Here is an 18,623-nt window from a genome sequence, read left to right as displayed (position 1 = left end):
GTGGGAGTGTACTGGCCTGTATGTACGTAGGGAAGAAGAGGATTTGCTTTTCCTGGAATGCCAGCACCATGTATGTTGGAGAAATTCAGTGATTAGAAGAGCAAAAGGACAGTGGGTGATTACTCTGCCGGGATGAACATGAGCCCTAAGCTCATTAAGGGGCTTGGAGTCTGCCTGCTGCAGAAGGGGACGTTTCAGTCGCCAGCTACTCAGCCCGTTGCGCGTCGCTCCCAGAGCTCGGACTTCCCAGGACGCTGGGAGCCCCTCGGAGATCCCAGCCATGCTGGCGACCCTGATGACAGCGCTGTTTTTTGTGGTGAGAGCGTTTGGGCAGGTGAGTCTGGGCTGGCCAGGCAGCAGGCAGGATTTGATGCTTTCAGTCTTATTTCTAGGGGTGTGTTGTTTCGTGGGCAGTGCGGAATCCAGGCTTAGCTACTTCTGTGGGCCTGAGGTGCACCAAGCTCCCTGCAGCACAGCTGGGGCTGTGCCATGAACTGCTGCTGATTTTCGGCCCTGGCAGTGGCTGCGTGACCCCGTGGCTCTGTTTGTCCTCCACGAGCTGGCCGGGGTGGTGGCTTGGGTGCACGTTCTGGTTTCTGTCGTTGTAGCAAAGCACTTGGCCCAAGAGAAGCAACTCAGGACTGGGGGAAGAGGCAGAGAACTCTGTACTTGCCCTGGTGGGCACATCCTTCTGTCATCCCTAACCCAGACCACCCTGGGGTGAGGTCTGGGCCACCTGTACTTAACACGGTGCTACGTGGCATCAGCCTTACCCGTGATGGCTGCATTTGCTTTGCCAATTTCCTTAGTTTTAGTTCTCGTCCCTTAAGAGCTCAGCAGCAAAGTCCTCCACCTCCGTATCTTTCCTGGGTCCAGGCACCTGCTTTTTGAGGGCAGCTGTGGGAATCGCCCATCGTCGTGGTGCCAGGAAGGGCAGCTGAGCATCACCACAGTTAGCAGGGTCACCGGGGGCTGTGATCCCTGGTGATGTGTATGCGGGAGCAGCTCTTGGTGTTGTTTAATTGCAGCTCTTTGAGTTGCTCATCAGCTTCTCCCCTGTCCTCCTACCTGCTGCACATCCTTTCTCCATCCAGCTCGGGACCAGCCTGTTCCGTGAAGAGCCCCTGCCCTACCTCGTGTACCAGCCCCTGCCCTGGCAGATCCAGTGCGTGACGCAGAGCCGCCGCACCAGCCGGGACAGCGAGGTGAGTGCTGCCTTCCTCGTTTCCTCGCGTAGTCAGCCAAGGCAAGAGATAGGGAGAGAGGGCTCGTTCGCTGGCCGTCCCAGAGCTTGTTTAAAACCTGGTTGCCAGCTCTGCCAGTGTGACTTTTCAGCAAGTCCCAGCCTCTCCAGGTCTCATCTCTCCTCTCCTGCTCCCTCTGCCTTGGGGGGGACCTGCCATGGGTTATTAACTCTGCGGGGTGCCTGCTGAGAGCGGCACGGCGGCCTCTGCAGACTGAGAGCAAGCTGTCCTCGAGGGGACACCCTGTGCTCCTTGCCTGCCTCTTGAGAGCTCCTGGGGCCAGCTCCGTGAAGCCCTTGCTGGCTGTGAGCGATGTGCTGCCAGGGCTGGCTCCCGTCCATGGCAGCCCCAGATGCTCAGCACCCGGTGTGCTGGGGCTGGGCAGGAGGCGCTGGGTGCGGTGCCCTGCTCGGACGTGCTGTGCCAGCTGGTGACAGCGGGACTTGTGCAGCCCCAGGCTGTTCTCTGGCAATGCGGTGCCAGCCTGGGACACCTGAATCAGACTGCAAGGGAAAGGTCCCCGAGCGTCCCGGCGGGCTGGGTGAGCGTCGGGTGGCCCTCGACTGGCACAAAGGGAAATAGCAGCGGTCAGTGGGGGCTTGGCGTGCACCGGGAGCTGCAGCCAGGGCAGTGACTGGGGCAGAGCTCAGTGAAGAGCAGCAAACATCTGCTGACAAACAGCCTGCTCAGAACAGAAGGCTTGGGCAAGGGGGAGAGATCTGTGCTTTCCCTTGAAAGACAGAGAACGGGGCAATTCCAGGAGGCAGGGCAAGCTGAAAAACGTAGGACCGCTTTTGTAGATTAACAAGCTGTTACCTTCCAGGGCTGACAATGTTCCCTGGCAGACCTGACACCCCAGGTGCTGCGGTATTGCGGTGGGGGCTGGAGCTGAGGGAACAAACCTGCCAGGGTGCTTCTGTGCTGATTGCAGTGCAGACCTAGTGGGGCTGGGCCGCGCCAATGTGCGCCCTGAGATGTTACCAGCAGCTTTCACAGATCTGATTTTCGATACAAAGCTCTTCCCTGATTCTCCTTGGAGGACTTCTTACAAATGCAAATTAATTAATCAGTGCTCTGTAATGCTCTTTAAGGGAGCAACAGTAAGTATTTTCAAGGTTCCCAAAGGGAATGGGTAGCAGAAAGCTCAGGGAAGCTAGCCCTGTCCCTCTCAGAGCTTCCCAGCTGGCCTGGCAGGGACTGCTCCCACTGCCTCTGCCTGGAGATGGAGCTGATTGTATTTCTGTTCTCTACCTTTCCAGAGAGGCAGGAGCTCTCGTCATAACAGCATCTACTCAGTTTCTGGAGAGAAAGGTGAGTGTGGGGCAGGTGGGGAGACAGGGAATGTCTAAGCAGAGGGGGAAACTCTTGGTGAGACTGGGCGTCATGACAGAACAGGCACTGCAGTACCTAGGCCCTTCTTGGGGTCTCTTCTTCCAGAAGATCTGTCCCTGCGACATTATTAAGGGGTATTTTGGAAGTCAGCTTTGCGTGAGGGAAGTCTCCTCCCTCCCCCTTGCCCCCTTTATATATTTTTTCCTTTCCTTCACTTCGCTTTCTGTGGTCAGTTCTCCCTGCGGAGGGCCCCCTGCTTGCCACCCCCAAGAGGGTGCGTGAGCATGGAAAGGAAGGTGGCATGTTCATTAAAACACGTAGTGTCATTAAGTGAAGGCACCAGTATCACAAAGTTGAATACAGAGCAGCAAATATGTGTGTGTTTGCAGATCCCTGCCTCCCCCCTCCCATGCAACCTGCCCCACTGAATCACAGGGCTTGGGCCGTCCCCAGAACAGCCCCCCGTCTTCTCCTCCGCCTGGCAAAACCACCCTGAGTTTGTCCCTTTTCCTCCTCTCTGCTCTTCTTTCTAAGTCTGACAGCTTTACTGAAGTCAAGTGCTCGGCAAATAGGATTTGTGCCCTTCTATTCTCAGAGCAACTTGGCCAGTAATCGGATAAAGGCAGGTACGGCGACGTCTGGCAGCACAGGGCTGGGACGGATGCTGCAGGCAGGAGCGGGCAGGGTGCTGAGCAGCTGGAGAGCTCGCTGTGGCAGCGCGGGGCGCTCTCCTTATCAATGAACCGGCAGCCCTGACGGACCTGCCCGCTGCTCCGGGGGTTTTCACTGCCCCACAAGTAGGGGAAGGTCCCCGGGGCTTTCTGGGCTGGCAGCGGCACTCGCGTGGGTTTGGCGGTGGGGTGTTATTGATGGGCCCTGCCAGTACTGAGCCCTGCGAGCTCCTTTACTCGGTGCATTTCTCACAGAGCTGTCAGCAGCCCGCACAGCTGGGGGCTTGTTTCTGGAAACATAGAGCAGTAAATGCCCCCAGTGGCTCCCCAGCCTCTGGCATTTGATTTTTGCGGCGGGCAGGATTTACGGCTGACAATGTGTCTTGTTAAGCAGGGCAGGAGGGAGCTGATTCCCAATGTGGACTTTTTTTTATGTGTCTTTTTACTTTGCAATTTCTTTTAGGATGTGAATAAAAATGGGTTCAGGTGACATTGGTGAGTTTATACAGCAGCATCTGGCATCAGGATTTCTGATCGCTGCTCGGGGGGTGCTTAGCAGTGACACACTTGGTTAAAAGAGCACTGCTGAGTGGCTTTGATTCAGTTCCTGTTGAATTTCACAATACTTCCCTAATGCCACATTAAGCATGGAGTGGGGAGGGCTCCCATTTATCAGCATGAGAGCTTTATTGCTGTACAGTGCCGGGCTTTTTTTCTAATCTTATTTGTGTGTGTGAAAGTAAGTGAGTATCATACTTGGTGATTAAACGTGGGGAAGCTGAGGTCTTTGGGGAGTAAAGCTGTGTAAATAGAGGGCTTAGTGCTGCCAGGGAGGCTGGGCTTTTCCATGCCTCCCGTTTCCCTGCTCCATCTCCCTCTGCTCTCCGTGAGCTGGCGGAGTCGTGGTTTCGTGCTGCCTCTGCAAGCCGGGGGCCGAGCCCTGTTGGTGCGAGCAGGAGGTGTGTTCAGGGCCACCAGCACCGCCTGTGCTCGCCGTGACGCTCGGTTGTCATCCTAGGCAACGTCACCCCTGACGCCAGCAGCGAGAGCAAGTTCTTCAGCGACCCTTCAGAGAAGGCGGCTGTCACCATCCAGACCCACTTCAGGAGGTACCAGCAGCAGAAGCAGGAGAAGAAGTAGATGCCTTGGCCGCCCACACCCTGCACCATCCCTCCTCTTGTCTCTTGTGTACCCCAGCGAGATTTGTGGCCGTGATGACCGTGAACCCGATACGTAGCTCCTGGTGTATGCCCAGCTGTAGGTACTCTGCTGTTGGTGTTGGCTGCGGGTCGGTGGGGTCCTGGTGGCTCCTTCCTTCCCCAGACAGCACTGCCCTGTAGCCAGGGACCACCAGCGAGGGGCTCTTGGCTGGGACCTCAGTGCCCAGCAGCGCTGGCACTTGCAGGCCTTTCCCTGGTGGCAGCATCCCCAGCTGCACGGTGGCAGGCGCGGAGCTGCACAGCTGAGAGCTGTTGTGCCCGGCCAGCCGCCCTGCTGGGGCTCGTTCTGCTCACAACAGCTCCGTGCCTACACTTTGCAGCTGGAGCCGAGGTGGAACAACACCTTTCTTCCCTGACCCAACACGGTGCCTACAAGCTGGCTGGGAATGGGGTGCTGCCAGGCAGCAAGGGGAGCAGGAGGCGTGCCACGTGCTGAGTGTGAGCAGATTTTTACTTTTCTTGGGGAGCACTGGGTGTCTTGGCTTCGGAATGGGGGTGAGACTGTCTCCTGTGGTTGCACGTGCTGGGGCTGAACCTGCTTTTCCTTCCCAAGGCAGCCCTCTGTTAACACCAGGCTTTGGGTCAGCTGCCTGTTATCAGCCACTGTCCCATTCTGGTCTTTTGCTCCAAAACATCACCCAGGCCGTGAGTTGAACAGGGACATATTCCAGGTCTGGCAGGGACAGGGCTCAAGGTGATCACGTTTTTTAGCACTTATTTTTGAGTACTGGCTTTCATAGTGTGCAGAGTTCTTGAGAAAGAGGGGAAAATAAAAGCAGAGATGGGAGGAGCAGGACTGGGACACCAGGGATTGTTTGGGAGGGTGATGAGCAGATTGAGTGTGCTGTGGCACAATAGGTGCTCAGGGGGAAGGGTTAGCTGCCTGCTTCCTGTTGAAGGCAAAGTTTGGCTAGCATGGCTCGAAGCAATTGTGTTCTTCAGCTCCTGGTTCATTGCTGTGTGCAGCGGTGAGCTTTGGTGCGTTCCAGGGGGGAGTAAAGAGCAGCGGGTTCACAAGGAGCAGAGGGCGTGCTGGGGTGGCGTGCTGGTCAAGTGCTGGGAGTTAGAATTCTGTTAATGAACTACACAAAGCCGCGGTCTGTAAGTGCTGGGAAGGTAAAGTGGAGAATTCTTGTGAAGATGTAGAAGAAAATCTGTATTAGCCGATTATAATAAAGCCATGTTAATCTGTTGTTCTTTTTAGCTTGCTAATCCACTTACTCTCACAGCTGAGAACACACTTGCCTTTTCTTGCCTCTTCTATTTAAAGTCTGGGATTGACATTTCAGAGGTGCTGCATGGCTGCTTCGCTGTAACACAGCTTTGAGATGGGGGGGGGGGGGGCTTGGCTCCACATAAAGTCTGTACCAGGAGAAGGGTTTGAAGTTTAACATGCACTTGAACTATTCTTGCAATCTTAGAAAGGTGCTAGTTTGCTTGTCAACACTTTCCACTGTTGGTGGGGAGAGCCAGAAGGGGCAGGGCTGGTTTCCCTCGGTTGAAGGCAGGTGCTGTCAGACAGACCCCGCTTCCAGACAGAGCCACGGCCACTGCGTGCGGATCCTTGGGTTCGCTGGAGGGGCTGCGAGGGGGGCGTCAGGGCATGGCAGGAGGGCAGGAGGAGGTGCAGGCGGGTGCTTTTTGGGAGTCTATGGACGAAGGAAAGACCGAGTCACCGCTGACTGCTCGCTGCATGTCTGCCAGCCTCTGGCTCCCTAGTATTGTCCCTTGATGACTTACCTTGCAGCAAGCCAAATAAACTCTTTCAGGTCCTAAGAGACCATGTCAGAGCCGCATAACATGATCTGCAGCATTAAATTGCCTTGCTCACGTTGTGTGTACAAACGCTGGACAAAATCCATGCCCTCCTTGCATGCTAACTTGGAAAATTGCCTTTTTTTTCTGTCTCCAAAAACCTGTTAAAATTGAATGAATAAGAAAAACGTGTAGAAGTAAATCCTATTCACAACAGATCTTGGGATTAATGTTAAAAAAAAAAAAATAAGAGGTTCTGCAGAAGACTCCCAACCCCATTTCGTGCACGGAATGTTACCGGAATAAGCACCAAAACTGATGAGAATGGGCACAAGACCTTGGCCTAACAGCTCATTTTCTGGCCCCCCCCCCCCCCCCCCCCCCCCAAGAGAAAGCAGCTGCCCGGTTACTGCCAAAGCATTTTCAGCTTCCCTGGGTTTAAGGAGTAGTTTGACTCAGACAACAAAGGGGCATGGCAAGATCTGCTGAGCAGTGCAGCGACACCAGCAGGGGCTGGGACTGCAAGCTGGGAGCTGAGCTGGAAGGTCATGGCACCAGCAAGGCCGGTCACACATCCCATTTCTTCATTCACTTAAAATAAAAATCTAGTAGAGGTACAAAGTTAAATCTGTAGCACTTGATTATAACTGACTGTTAAACACCATTTCTTTCAAGAGTGTTTTTTCTCTCTCGCTCTCTCTTTTTTTTTTTTTTTTTGTTAAGGAGAAAAAGGTGAGTTAAGGTGAAACAGAAAGTTCCTCTGCTCGCTGTAAGGAAGAAATGAGAAATGGGGCCAGCGGGTAACAAGCATGGAGAAGTGCACAGTTGTTTAAAGTACTGCCTGATAAATTAGAGGCACTGAGGAAACAAAGGCAGGGAGCCGATTAGACTTAAAATAGCAGCAGAACCTCCCCTGGACGGCGAGGTTCTAGTTTGGGGAAGCCTGTTCATAAGTCCTCTGCTATGTTTGCCCTCTCGGGCAGCAGGGGCAGGCACGGGAGGCTGCCAGCCCCGCCGGCGGTGGTGCTGACGTGCTGCTTGCCTCGGCTCCAGCTGCTTTCGTCGGGGCAGGTGCTGGAGCAGGATGCTGTGCTGTGCTCGGCCGCCCTGAGCCGGTGCAGCCAGGCCACGGGGCACCGTGCTCCACGTCCCCACGAGCTGTGTCCTCGAGGGAGCCGGGCAGAATCGCGCCGGGCTGTGCTGCCGTGCACCCCGACCTGGCGCAGCGCTGCGCTTCACCGCATGTTGTTGCTGCATGGGGGGGGCTCTTCGCCTTGCTTCTTGCCTTGCTGTGCTGCGATGGGCTCACCACGGTGTGCTGCATCCACACGTTGTGCTGTGCCACGGTCTGGGTGACCCGGGGGAGCTGCTGGTGGCTCGCTGCTCTGTGCCGAGCTGGCCTGTGGCTCCTCGCTGCTGCAGCGGGCTGGGCTGGGTGCAGGGGGGACCGGGCGCTGCTGGCCGGGGGCTCTGGGTGCTGGGGTGTCCTGCTGCGGGGTACCAGCCCGGCACCCTGCTCCCAGCCCTTTCCTGGCTCCATGGCACCCAGGCTGCTCGCTGCCCCCTTCCCTCCCGCGGGGTCCTGTCCCTAACCCAGTGCCACCAAGCGCTCCTCCGGCCACTTAAGAAACACCCACATATAAACATAACCTTTATTGCACACAGCGCTGGTTTTTTTTTCATAGAAAAAGGTATTAACACATAAGCATTTGCAAATTGAAGCAACTCCTGTTGTTTTCAGAACAGTAAAATAGCATGCAATGTCTTTGAGACGTTCCTTTGTCAAAAACCACCGACGAGATCAGGGAAAAAAGTCGCTGAGTCTTTCCTTGTGCCCCTTTCAAAATGATGTGAAATATATATATATATGTTTACATATATATTATATTTTTTTTTAATCTGTAACATCAAATTCTTTGTGCCCTGGTTTCTTTTTCTGTTTGGAGAAGAAGAAAATAGTTTCATTTATACAAAAGAGTTCCTTATGTACAAGTCCGTGACTTAAATAGAAATAGCGCCGGGGAGGAGCTGAGTCCGTGGCGGTGCCCGCGCTGCCCTACACCAGCGTGTAGGACTTGGAGTAGGCGCCAGCCCCCTGTTTCTGAGACCTGCCCACGCCTGACGTGCTCATTTCTAGCAGCGAGTCCCGCGAGCCCCCCACTTTGGAGTGCGTGGGTGCGCGCGGCTCAGCGGGGGCGGCGGCCGTGGGGGGCTCGGCGGTGGCAGCGGGCGCAGCAGCGGGCGCAGCGGCGGTGCCGGCCGAGGTGGGCATGGGGAGAGTCCTCTGAGGTAAGGTGGTGGCGGAGGTGGGGGGCGGCAGCCCCGGGGGCTTGGTGCCGGGCTCCAGCGTCAGGTGCCGGGCGGGCGGGTGGTAGCCCCGGGCCAGGTTGCGGATGGAGGCTTCCCGGGGAGGCACCACCGGGCACGGCTCGTGGGCATCGGGCTTGCGGAAGAAGGCCTCCGACTTGACATACAGCGGGAGGTTGCAGTAGTCGCCTGCAAGAGGAAAGGGGGGTGAGGGTGAGGTCCTGTGCAGGTGCCTAACTGAGGCTGCACAGCGCTGGGACCGTGCCACGGGGACGTGGTGGCGTGCGCTGTCCTAGGGCTGGGGCGGGCGGCATGTGCTGCGCCTGTCGTGTTTCACTAGAGGCAGGGTAGTGATTAAAAAAAAGGGACTGTAGCAGTAACAGTTATCACAGTGTAACAGTGCATTATTCAATGCCATGGATTGGAAGGTCCCTTCCACTCCCTAACATTCTGTGACTCTGTAACGTTTCTGGTGTGATACCGTGTCAAATGTGCTCTGTGTTCAATAATGCGTCCTGTCCGGTGCCTTATCCCAAGGAAGAAAGGCCTTGTGCCTCCATCTCTGACACCCGGCAGATGTTGAGCTCATCTGACAGAAAAAAAAACGCCACATTTGGTGGTTTTACCCATGGGCCTAGCATCTGTGGCTGAGCCCCCTGTTTCACCGCCTGGCTGCGTTTCTTCAATGTGTATGGTCATCTTGCAAACCTCTGGCTATGCTGGGAAACATCTGGCTGCAGCTGTGCAGCATCTGGAAACATCTGGACACGTGGTGGAGGCACAGTTGCCAGAAACATCTGGCTGCAGCTCTAAATGGGCCCGCCTCTGCCGCAGTTGTCACACAGCCTGCAAACATCTGGCCACATCTGGAACATCTGGCCCCGTCTGGAACCAAAGCCCAGCGGTGGCAAACAGCTGGTCACATCTGTCCCACCTGCAATACCCGGCCACATTTCACTAGGGCTGTTAGAACCCGGCAAAATCTGTCCCGGTCTCCCCCATTCGGAATGATCGCAACAGATTCTGCTAGATTTAACATACGAAGAAATATTTGCTACCACGCATCAGAGTCCAGCGGATTCCATTACACTCTGTTAATGTCTCGGATAATCTGCTGCAAGCTTTGAAAAATCCCTGTTAGAATCTCCTGGAATCTGGAAGACGGAGCATGCAGCAGACTTAGTCAGAACCTATTACTGCGTTAGGTTGCAAGAGGTTCGGACACGGTCTGTCAGAATCTAATATATTTGTTTCATAATCTGACAGAGCCACTTAAAACCTAGTAGGATCTGTCAGAATCTATTAAAACCTACTAGACTGCAAGAGATTCTGACAGATTCTAAAGGATTTCTACAGATTCAAGGGTCCGACAGATTGCAATAAAACAATCTTGCAGAGTTGATTAAAATACAGGAGGTTTTAAGGACTTCCGATATCCCATTGGGCTCTGTCTCAACCTCTGAATGTTCTGCTGGGTTCTACCAGAATCTCTTACACCCTCCTGGCGTGCATCAGAAGCTGACAGGCCGTATTAACGTCAATTAGAGTCTGACACAATCCAACAGATTCTGACATGAGCGTACTACAATATACGGAGAATTTGGATTTTCATGTAAATAAACACTTAAGAATCGTGACAGTAAAACCCGGTTACTGCACAGGGAGGAAAAAAGGGATCCAAAAAAAGGATTCTTTCCCCATCTCCTCTCCCTGTCCCTTTGCAGGAACCACCTCGTGGTACCTTTGTGCTCGTATTTGACGTGCCATGCCCAGACCGTGTGCTACGTACTCTTACTGGCGCGGTGCGGGATGGGCACGGCCACGCTCTTGCCCCGCTCGCTGTCCTGGGGCTTGGGCGGGGAGGCGGTGAAGCGGCAGATGCCGGGCTCCGACGGGGTGCTCATGGAGGTCATGCTGTCGGCGTTGTCGGTGGTGCCCGTCGTCATCTGGTCGGAGGAGCTGTCGGAGATGAAGCACTCGGTGATCTCGAACTTGGCATGCTGCAGCTGCTCCTCCAGCTTGGCGTGCTCGTAGGCGCGTGCCAGCTCCTCGTAGGTGGACGAGGCGCTCTCCGTCGACACCATGCTGTTCCGGCCCTTGTCTGCAGAGGGAGGACGCGTCAGACACCTGCCTGCTCCGGTACTGATGCTGCCTGCCCCGCTCTGCTTTGGGGAACGTGTCCCTGATGTGGTGCACCCAGCCAGACCTCCCCAGCACCCGGCAGCCCTTGGGGCTCAGGAGCCACCAAGGAGCCCCTGGCAAGGACGGGGAGATGGCAGCAGGGTCTCCCCTCAGCCAGGCTGGGCACAGCCTCACCATGGGGAACGTTAATTCCCCTAACAGGGCATCCTAATCCTGCAGTGCCTTGTACTCGCTGGTACCTGTGTCCTGGGAGAGGCTGGCGCTGTAGCTGTCGCTCTCGGTGACGGTGATGCCGTGCTGCGAGCCCACTGTCCGCCAGTCCGAGGTGAGGGTGCGCGCTGGCGTGGACGCCTGGCACTTGGTGAGGGTCCACTGGCTGGAGTACCGGTTGCGGGTGCTGTGCGCGGACTTGATGCTCTTCCTTGACACAGGGTCTAGGAAATGGTGGCAAGGTCACGTAGGCTCAGTCAGAGCCACCTCACTGCAGCGCTGCCTGCTCCCTCTGCCTTGCCTGCAGCTGCTTTTAGCCATGGCAGCACCCAGGAGGGTGCCCAGCGCTGTCTGCCCCCAGCCCCCCCAGTGCCCCCAGCCCAGCACTTACTGGTGCCCGGGCGTATGTCCGACATGTCGATGAGCGGCCCCGTGTTCTGGATCAGGGCAGGGTGATGCAGCGACACGCCTGTGCAGAAGCTCTGGGGGTTTACGGCTTGGCTGAACTCGGTGTCTGTCACCGGGATCGTGGCTTTGTCATCTCCTGCGGGAAGCAGCAGCGGCTCAGAGCTCTTTCCGTAGCGAGGCGTCTGTTGTAGCTGCCTGCCAGCCCCTTCCCAGCTCATCCAAGGCATTCTCCAGCTGGTGAGGGGCATCTCCTGCGCCCCAGAGCCCCCCCAGACCTGCCCCCAGACCCATGGGGCTGTGCCAAGGGGACAATGCAGGGACAGGGCGGGCTGTGCCCACCCCCAGCTCGTATCCCTCCCCAGCCAGGTGCTGCTGAGGGCAGGGAGGGCAGGGTGCTTACCCAGCTGCTTGATGCCCTCCTTGTCCTCGATGAGCAGCTGCACGCGGGGGATGTCGATGTGCAGGCGGGGGCCCTGCGGGGGGCCCTTCACCGGCGTGTCGAAGCTGCGGTTATTCTTGCTGCGAGGTAAGAGGGGACGCAGACCCGGCGATTACTGGGGAGAGCCCCCGTGGCTCGAGCCTGGCACGGGCTCAGCGGCTCTTCCCCAGCCCCTGCACCCCTCCAGCCCCCACCAGAACCCTGTGAGCAGCCAACTCGGCTCCCAACGGGGCTTTATAAGCAGCCCAGGGCTGCCCAGCCTCCCCTCCCAACAGCCTGTGAACGGGACCCACCTGATCAGCATTTCTGCCAAGCTCTTGGCATCTGTGGGAAAGGAAAAAAAAAAAAAAGGGGGGGGGGGGGGGGGGGTTGGGAAAAAAGGAAGCTTTTTGAGACCTTGTCCATAACATGCTGGTATAGATGCACACGGGTCTGGGGCCGTGCTCTGCGGGCAGTGCCCCTGAGCCCCGCGCCTCTCACCTCGCAGCCGCTTCAGCCGCTTCTCCTTCCTCTTCTTGCGGATGATGAAGAGCAGGGCCACCCCCAGCGTGGCCAGGATGACGGGGCAGGCGATGGTGAAGAGCTTCTTCACATCGTCCCCCTCCCCTTGGGCCGACTTGATGGGCGGGATGGTGCCTGCAGCAGAGGCGGGCGGACGGTCAGCGCTCCCAGCGTGTCCCCCCCCCCGGCAGCAAGGCCCCCGGCCCGGCCCCCCCCCACTCACTGCCATCGTAATCCAGCGTGGCGAACTGCGTGCTCTCGTTGCCGCAGCCGGCGCTGTTGCAGGCCTTCATGCGGAGCTCGTACCAGGTGGCCTCGCGCAGCTCGGTCAGGAAGAGCTCCCCGGAGCTGTTGGTGCGCAGGCTCTGCCAGCCCCAGTTGCCCTTGGGCCGGTACTCCAGGACGATGGCGGTGATGGGGCAGCCCCCGCTGCTCCAGCCCTGCAGGTTCAGCCTGGCGTGCGTGGAGTTGATGTGGGTGAAGAGGTGCTGGTCCTTGCTGAAGGAGGGCTCTGCGGGAGAGGAGCCGTCAGCGTGCCGCCGCGGAGGACACGGCCACGGCCTCCCCGTTCTGCTGGCATCCCCATCCCCTGCTTTTTACATCAGGGCAAAAATATAAAGCCAAAAAACAGCAGAGGAAGAGGCAAAGCAGGGAGGAAAAGGGCCCTGGGGTGCAGCATGGAAACGTGGAGCTGCCCAGCGAGAGCACGGCAGGGAGCCCTGGGGCTTCCCAGCCAAAGCAGGCTCCTTGGTGCTGCAGCACAGTGATGTATGATGGCAGAGGTCATCAGCCAAGGCAGAAATCTCTCATCTCTGGTCAAAGCTACTCGCTGCCACCTCCTCACCAAGGGTTACAGAGGGTAGCGGGGTTTATCTGCCCCTAGCCAGCAGTAAATCCCAGCACCCCCCCACCCCGCGGGGCTCACCCCTGCCGTGGGTCTTGGCCTCGATGATCTCGCTGATGCGGCCAGCCCCCACGCTGTTCTTGGCCGCCAGCTTCACCTTGTACCAGGTGCCGCACTTGAGGCTCTCCAGCTTGAAGGAGCGCTCCGAGGAGCTGATGAAGACATCCTTCCACTCCTCGCTGTTGTCCACCGAGTACTGGAGCACGAAGCCTGGGGGGGGGACAAGGGGAATGACGCCTGCAGCCACAGCTTTGGGCCAGCACCGAGCTCCTGCAGTGCCCTGTGCCCTCCCCGGGGAGCCCGATCCCCAGCTCCATCCCCAAGCTGGAGGCAGCTCCTCGGCCCAGTGCGAGGGGCTGCAGGGAGCAGCTCGGGGTCCGTGCCCGTATCCAGCCCCACCAGCACAGCACCAATTACTTGTTTTTGCACGGGAGCACGGGGAGTGCGAACCGTGATTGATTGGTGTGAGGCTATAAAGGGAAAGGCAGAATTAACTAGCTCCCTTGGGAAGCTGCTAGGAAGTTGCTTCTGTCATCGAACGCCGCCTCCTTTCACATGATTAAGAGTATTAGGAAGCACACCGTGTCCTAGATGAACAAACCTGTTACGCTGCCGTCAACAAGATGCCTGGTAGCGGCTCTCCGGGCTTTCCCAGGGAGAGGCACGTGTGCACGGCAGCTGGGACAAGGTGCCGCATTGCCGAGCACACCGGCGTGGCACAGATCTGCTCACCTGGCGCTGGATGCGTGCCTGGCATCGGCAGCGGGCGCTGCCTGCCCGGCGCGGGGACACCCGTGGAGCCAGGATGCAAATGCCCTGCAGCAGGCGTGGATCAGGCCTGACCCTGTTGCTGTGGGAACCACGACTTTGACTGTTCTGACCTTTTTGGCTATGCAAAAATTCCCAAATTCCGTGCTGCATCACCGGATTTGGCGATTTTTGCATTTTTCCTTTGCCAGTTCTCCAGCAAAAATAGCAGGCAGGAAGGCTTTCTGCCGCTGTGTGCGCTTCACGAGCAGAACGAAGTGTTGTGCACTGCACCGGAGCCTTTCTGCACCTGCCTGAGCTCAGACACCCCGGAAATACCTGGGGGTGTACCCGGGGCTGCCCTGGGCAGGCTCTGTTCCTCCCCCCCAAGATTTCCCAGCTCCGTGGACGCCCACCCGGGCACCCCGCAGCACCCGGCACCCCTGGTGCCTGCCACCTGGTATTTATTTAGTTAGTAGATGCAGCATCTTTTTAATATTTCTAATCCAATTATAACCAAATTTATCAACAGAGTCCGTTGGAGTGAAAGGCTGCTGGCTGGGGAGATTTGCTTGTAATTACTTTCATGCTTTTAATTAATTGTAAGCGAGGTCTCCTTCCCTTCTCCCTGCTCCCCCCTCGGTGTGCAGCTGTTTCAAAGTATAATTCATTAGATGAATCAGAGCAGAAAGGAGGCTCTGGAAAGCAGGGATGGTCCTGGGGCCCTCCTGAAGCCCCCAGCCTCCCAGAGACGGCAGACACTGGAGCACAAATCCTGCTCTGGGGGGCTCAGATCCGCATCAGCTCTGGGAGACGTGGAGGCAACACTGGGGCTGGCCCTGGCCACCAGCACCTGAGTAATTAGTGACGTGCCCTTCATTATTAGGTACCTCGGATGGAGCTGCCCCCGTTGTCCCCAGGGATCCAGGCCAGCGTGATGGACGAAGCCGAGGTCTTCGACACGGTCAGGCGCGGCTGGTCCGGGGGCACTGGGGACAGCGCAAACACCCGTGAGCACCCGCCCCAAACCTCCTCCCCCCGACGCAGCTGGCACTGCGCCCCACCGGCGCCCCTCACCTTGCACCAGCAGGTTGATGATGATGGTGTCGAAGCCCCAGGTGTTGGTGGCGGTGCAGGTGTAGTAGCCGGAGTCCTCGGCCTTCACCGAGCGCAGCACCAGCGTGCCGTTAGCCTGGATCAGCCGGTGGCCGTCCACCGTCACGGGGATGGCAGAGTCCTCGCTGCCGGGAGGGGACAGCGTGCCTCAGCCTGGCACGGGACAGGCACGGGGCACCCGGCACTGGTCCCTGTCCCGCGCCGTGGCAGGGGCTGCCTGGCACTCGGTACCTGTCCTTGGTCCACTTGATGGCGGGGACCGGCTCCCCCACCGAATTGCAGGGCAGCCTCACGTCCTTCATCCAGGGGGTGGTGACCGTGCCTCCGAACGAGATGATCTTGGCCGGGGCTGGGGGGCAAGGAGGCGGTCAGCCTGGCAGACCCCGGGCTTGTACCGAGAGCTGAGCCCCAAGGCACTGCCAGGGCAGAGGACACGCAGGAAGAAGCCTCTGCGTGGGACCAGGACGCTCGTCCCCACAGTGAGCCGGTGGCCCCGGCGTGTCCCCGCTGCCCGGGTGCCAGGCACAGCCTCTTAGGGTCCCCGTCCCCCCCGTACCTTTCCCGGCAGGCTCGATGGTGACTTTCTCGCTGATGTTGCCACGGCCGGCGGAGGTGACGGCGGCCACCCAGAGCATGTACTGCTGCCCGCGGTTCAGGTGGGCGATGCGGTAGAAGAGCTGGTCGGGGCTGGTCTCGTACTCGCTGGGGGCCTGGGAGGTGGGGCAGGAGGGGGCACAGCCACTGTTAGACCCTCGGCTGCATCGCCCTCAGCACAACCAGCCTGGGCAAAACTACCTGAGCTGTCAGTGGAGAAAAGCTGTTCGTGGGCCAGCTGCCTGCACCCCAGCATCCCCACGGCACTGGTACCAGCACATCCCCACCGCCGGCAGCCTCGAGCCCTCGCTCCCATCGCCTGGCAGAGGGCAAAGGAGATCCCTGGGTGCCCTCCACCCCACCCAGCTCTCCTCGGGGTGCTGGGGCTTTGCTCCCCAGATGCCGTTCAGCCCCGCTCGGCCTTTCTCAATGCCCGCGTGAGCCGGCTGGTGTCGTCATTTCTCCAGGGAGCCCAGGCCAGAGCGCGAGGAACAGATGGCTGCGGTGGCGTGGTTAGTTCCAGGGAAATGACGCTGCCCCGGGCTGCAACAGGGCACAGGGCAGGGCCCAGCTGGGCAGCCGAACCCCTCTGCACTGGGGGGCAGCAGCGAGGGGGTCCCCAAAATCCCACAGGGGCTTGTCTCAGCATCACCAGCAGCCAACGCAGCGGCTGTCCCGGCCCCGTGGGGGTTCCTCCGGCATGGTCTGGCTCCCAACCCCACGACGAGGCAGAACACAAGCTCTCTGCTGGTTTGTGTTGCACTGGGGCCACATCTCCCTGCACAAACTATGCCACGTGGGGAAGAACCACCCTGAGAGCACCGTCCTGCTGTCCCTGGCCTGTCAGCATGAGGCAGGGGGACAGGCACTCGATCCCGAAGGTGCTATTGCTCGGGATGGATGGATGGACGGATGGGTTCTCTCTGTGTGCAAACACGGCTACACGCAGGCAGCCGCACATTCGTCATCTGCAAACGTGCACCCTTGTGGGGCCTGCGGATGTAAATGTACCCCACAAGCAGACACCTATATGAATATTGTATAGTATACATAATTTTTTTTAACCAAATGACAGTTTTGACAAGATGCCAAGAAAACAATATCGGATCCCAGTGGTTTTACCAGTTGCTTTGATGAAAAGATTATGTTGCCCTGGAAACCAGAGGCTCAGATAGTGAAATGAGTTTGAGAAGGAGCTTTTGATAAGCACTAGTCTGCAGACCTCCCATCAACCTCTCCCTAGCGAAGGAGGGATGGGACCAGGTTTAATTTCTATTTTATTTTTGGTCAGCTGCTTGCATATTTCCCCTTCTGGAGTGAGTGAGGAGAGGAGAAACGCCGGCAGGAGGCAACAGCTAGTTGATGGGACTAACAGAGCACCCATGGGGGCCTTTCACCAGACACCCCTGAGCTGCCACAGGCTGGATGCACGGCCCCACCTGCATCATCCCCCTTGCAGCAGCCGGGGTAGGTCCCCATAATCCTATTCCTGCCTCCTGCCACGTTTGCCCAGGACACCAGGGCACGTCCCCAGCCCCGTCCCCATCCCCGTGCCCTCACCGGCTGCCCCGAGCCGGGGCTGGAGCAGAAGATGGTGTACTTGCGGATGATGCCGTTGGGCTTTGCCGGGGGCAGCCAGGAGACCACCACGCTGCTGGCTGAGGATGGCACAGCCTTGATGCCAGCCGGGGGACCTGGAACTGAAGGAGCAAGAGTGTGGCAGAGCCGGGGCCACAGGAGGGACCCGGGGGCCCCTTGCACCCCCCTGCCTGCAGGACAGCATGGCCGGCCCTGGGTCACGGCCACCTCTCCACAGTTGGCTCTGGCCCCCTGCCCACAGGAAGGCTGTTGGGTTAATTGCAGCTCGGGTTTAGAACCAGTGATTGGCTTCTGGTGTCTGGCTCCTTAATCCGCTAAGTGCCTGGCCTCAGCCTTCCCCTGCCCAGCTGCGCTGCCCCAGCAGCTGCTGCTTCCCCGGGCGGCTCCTGGGCAGGGGCTGCTCTGCTATGGAGATAATGGCATTAAAGTAGGGCAGGCAGGGGTGTAAATATTTAAATATCTGCACTTAAGGAAAAGAAAAAAATAAAATAAAAAGGGAAATGTCGTGCCGTGGCTGCGCACCGGGGGTTTCCCCACACCCACAGCCGTTTCTGCGCGCCCCTCGCCAGCACCCACCCGCGGGCGCACCCAACCCTCTGCAGGCTCGCTGGCCCTTTGGCCCCTTGTGCCTGGATTACAGTGTGCCTATCGGCCTAATCAGCCCCACAACATATGTCTGCCCACGGAACCTCTGACAGATTGCAGCCTGCAGTGGTCAAAAGACAGAGGAAGGGCCCTGGCAGCGCGTCCGAGCCATAAAGCGATTGCCCGCTGAGCAGAGCACGCACGCGCCAGCCCCGGCGGCAGCACCCAAGGTGCTTGGGGCTGGATCTGGGGTGCTGCAAGGGGCAGTGGTGGGTACAGGAGCTGCAGAGGACACATTGGGCTGGGGGCAGTGGCAGTAGCTCTGCCAGGCATGGGATGAGCCTTGGGCTCGGGCCTTTTGCAAAGCCAGCCAGGATAAAAGGATGGAGGAGCCCAGCTCCAGGGGCTGCAAACTTCTTCTCTTTATTCCTAGCCAGTGGCTCCTACAGCTCGATATTCTCCCACCTGATTAACACATACGACTGTGGTTCATCAGGCAGGAAACAGGGAAGTGCACATGCACACCCGCCTGCCCCTGGTACAGCAGCTGTGCCACCTCCCTGCGTGCCAGGGGTTTTTGGGGAGCCGTGTAACCCCGGATCCCACTGCACCGCCCCATCTGCAATCCCATTACTGGGATCCCAGGGGAAAGCTCCAGGGGCAGTGCCACTCACTGTCCTCCTTGGTCTGGATGTAGAGCACGCTGCTGCGGACGCCGTCGCCGGCCTGGGTGTACGCCAGCACCTGCACGCTGTAGTTGGTGAACTTCTCCATGCCCCGCAGCTCCACTCGCTCCCGCGTGGTCGTGATGTTCTGCATCTCGCCCCACTCTGCGGGGACAGCGCCCGT

General features: G+C 58.2%; 1 protein-coding gene across 1 annotated transcript in view; it reads right to left on the bottom strand.

Annotated features, from left to right (window-relative positions):
• Positions 1–8,278: 8,278 nt before the first annotated feature.
• Positions 8,279–18,623, bottom strand: part of DSCAML1 (DS cell adhesion molecule like 1) — a 97,406-nt gene continuing 87,061 nt past the window's right edge. Inside the window, exons 19-33 of the mRNA XM_035555770.1 lie at positions 18,449–18,604; positions 17,151–17,290; positions 15,553–15,706; positions 15,228–15,345; positions 14,958–15,121; positions 14,771–14,869; positions 13,155–13,343; positions 12,453–12,740; positions 12,209–12,364; positions 12,022–12,052; positions 11,690–11,808; positions 11,273–11,425; positions 10,911–11,105; positions 10,319–10,630; positions 8,279–8,718 (exon numbers count right to left, since the gene is read on the bottom strand). Of these exons, the coding sequence (XP_035411663.1) occupies positions 8,279–8,718; positions 10,319–10,630; positions 10,911–11,105; positions 11,273–11,425; positions 11,690–11,808; positions 12,022–12,052; positions 12,209–12,364; positions 12,453–12,740; positions 13,155–13,343; positions 14,771–14,869; positions 14,958–15,121; positions 15,228–15,345; positions 15,553–15,706; positions 17,151–17,290; positions 18,449–18,604 (2,714 nt within the window). The remainder of the gene's footprint in view (positions 8,719–10,318; positions 10,631–10,910; positions 11,106–11,272; positions 11,426–11,689; positions 11,809–12,021; positions 12,053–12,208; positions 12,365–12,452; positions 12,741–13,154; positions 13,344–14,770; positions 14,870–14,957; positions 15,122–15,227; positions 15,346–15,552; positions 15,707–17,150; positions 17,291–18,448; positions 18,605–18,623) is intronic.

Source organism: Cygnus atratus, chromosome 22, assembly GCF_013377495.2.
Source record: "Cygnus atratus isolate AKBS03 ecotype Queensland, Australia chromosome 22, CAtr_DNAZoo_HiC_assembly, whole genome shotgun sequence".
In the NCBI taxonomy this organism is placed as follows: Eukaryota; Metazoa; Chordata; class Aves; order Anseriformes; family Anatidae; genus Cygnus; species Cygnus atratus.
The sequence above is the reverse complement of the archived record's forward strand: the minus strand, read 5'-3'. Positions and strand labels throughout refer to the sequence as shown.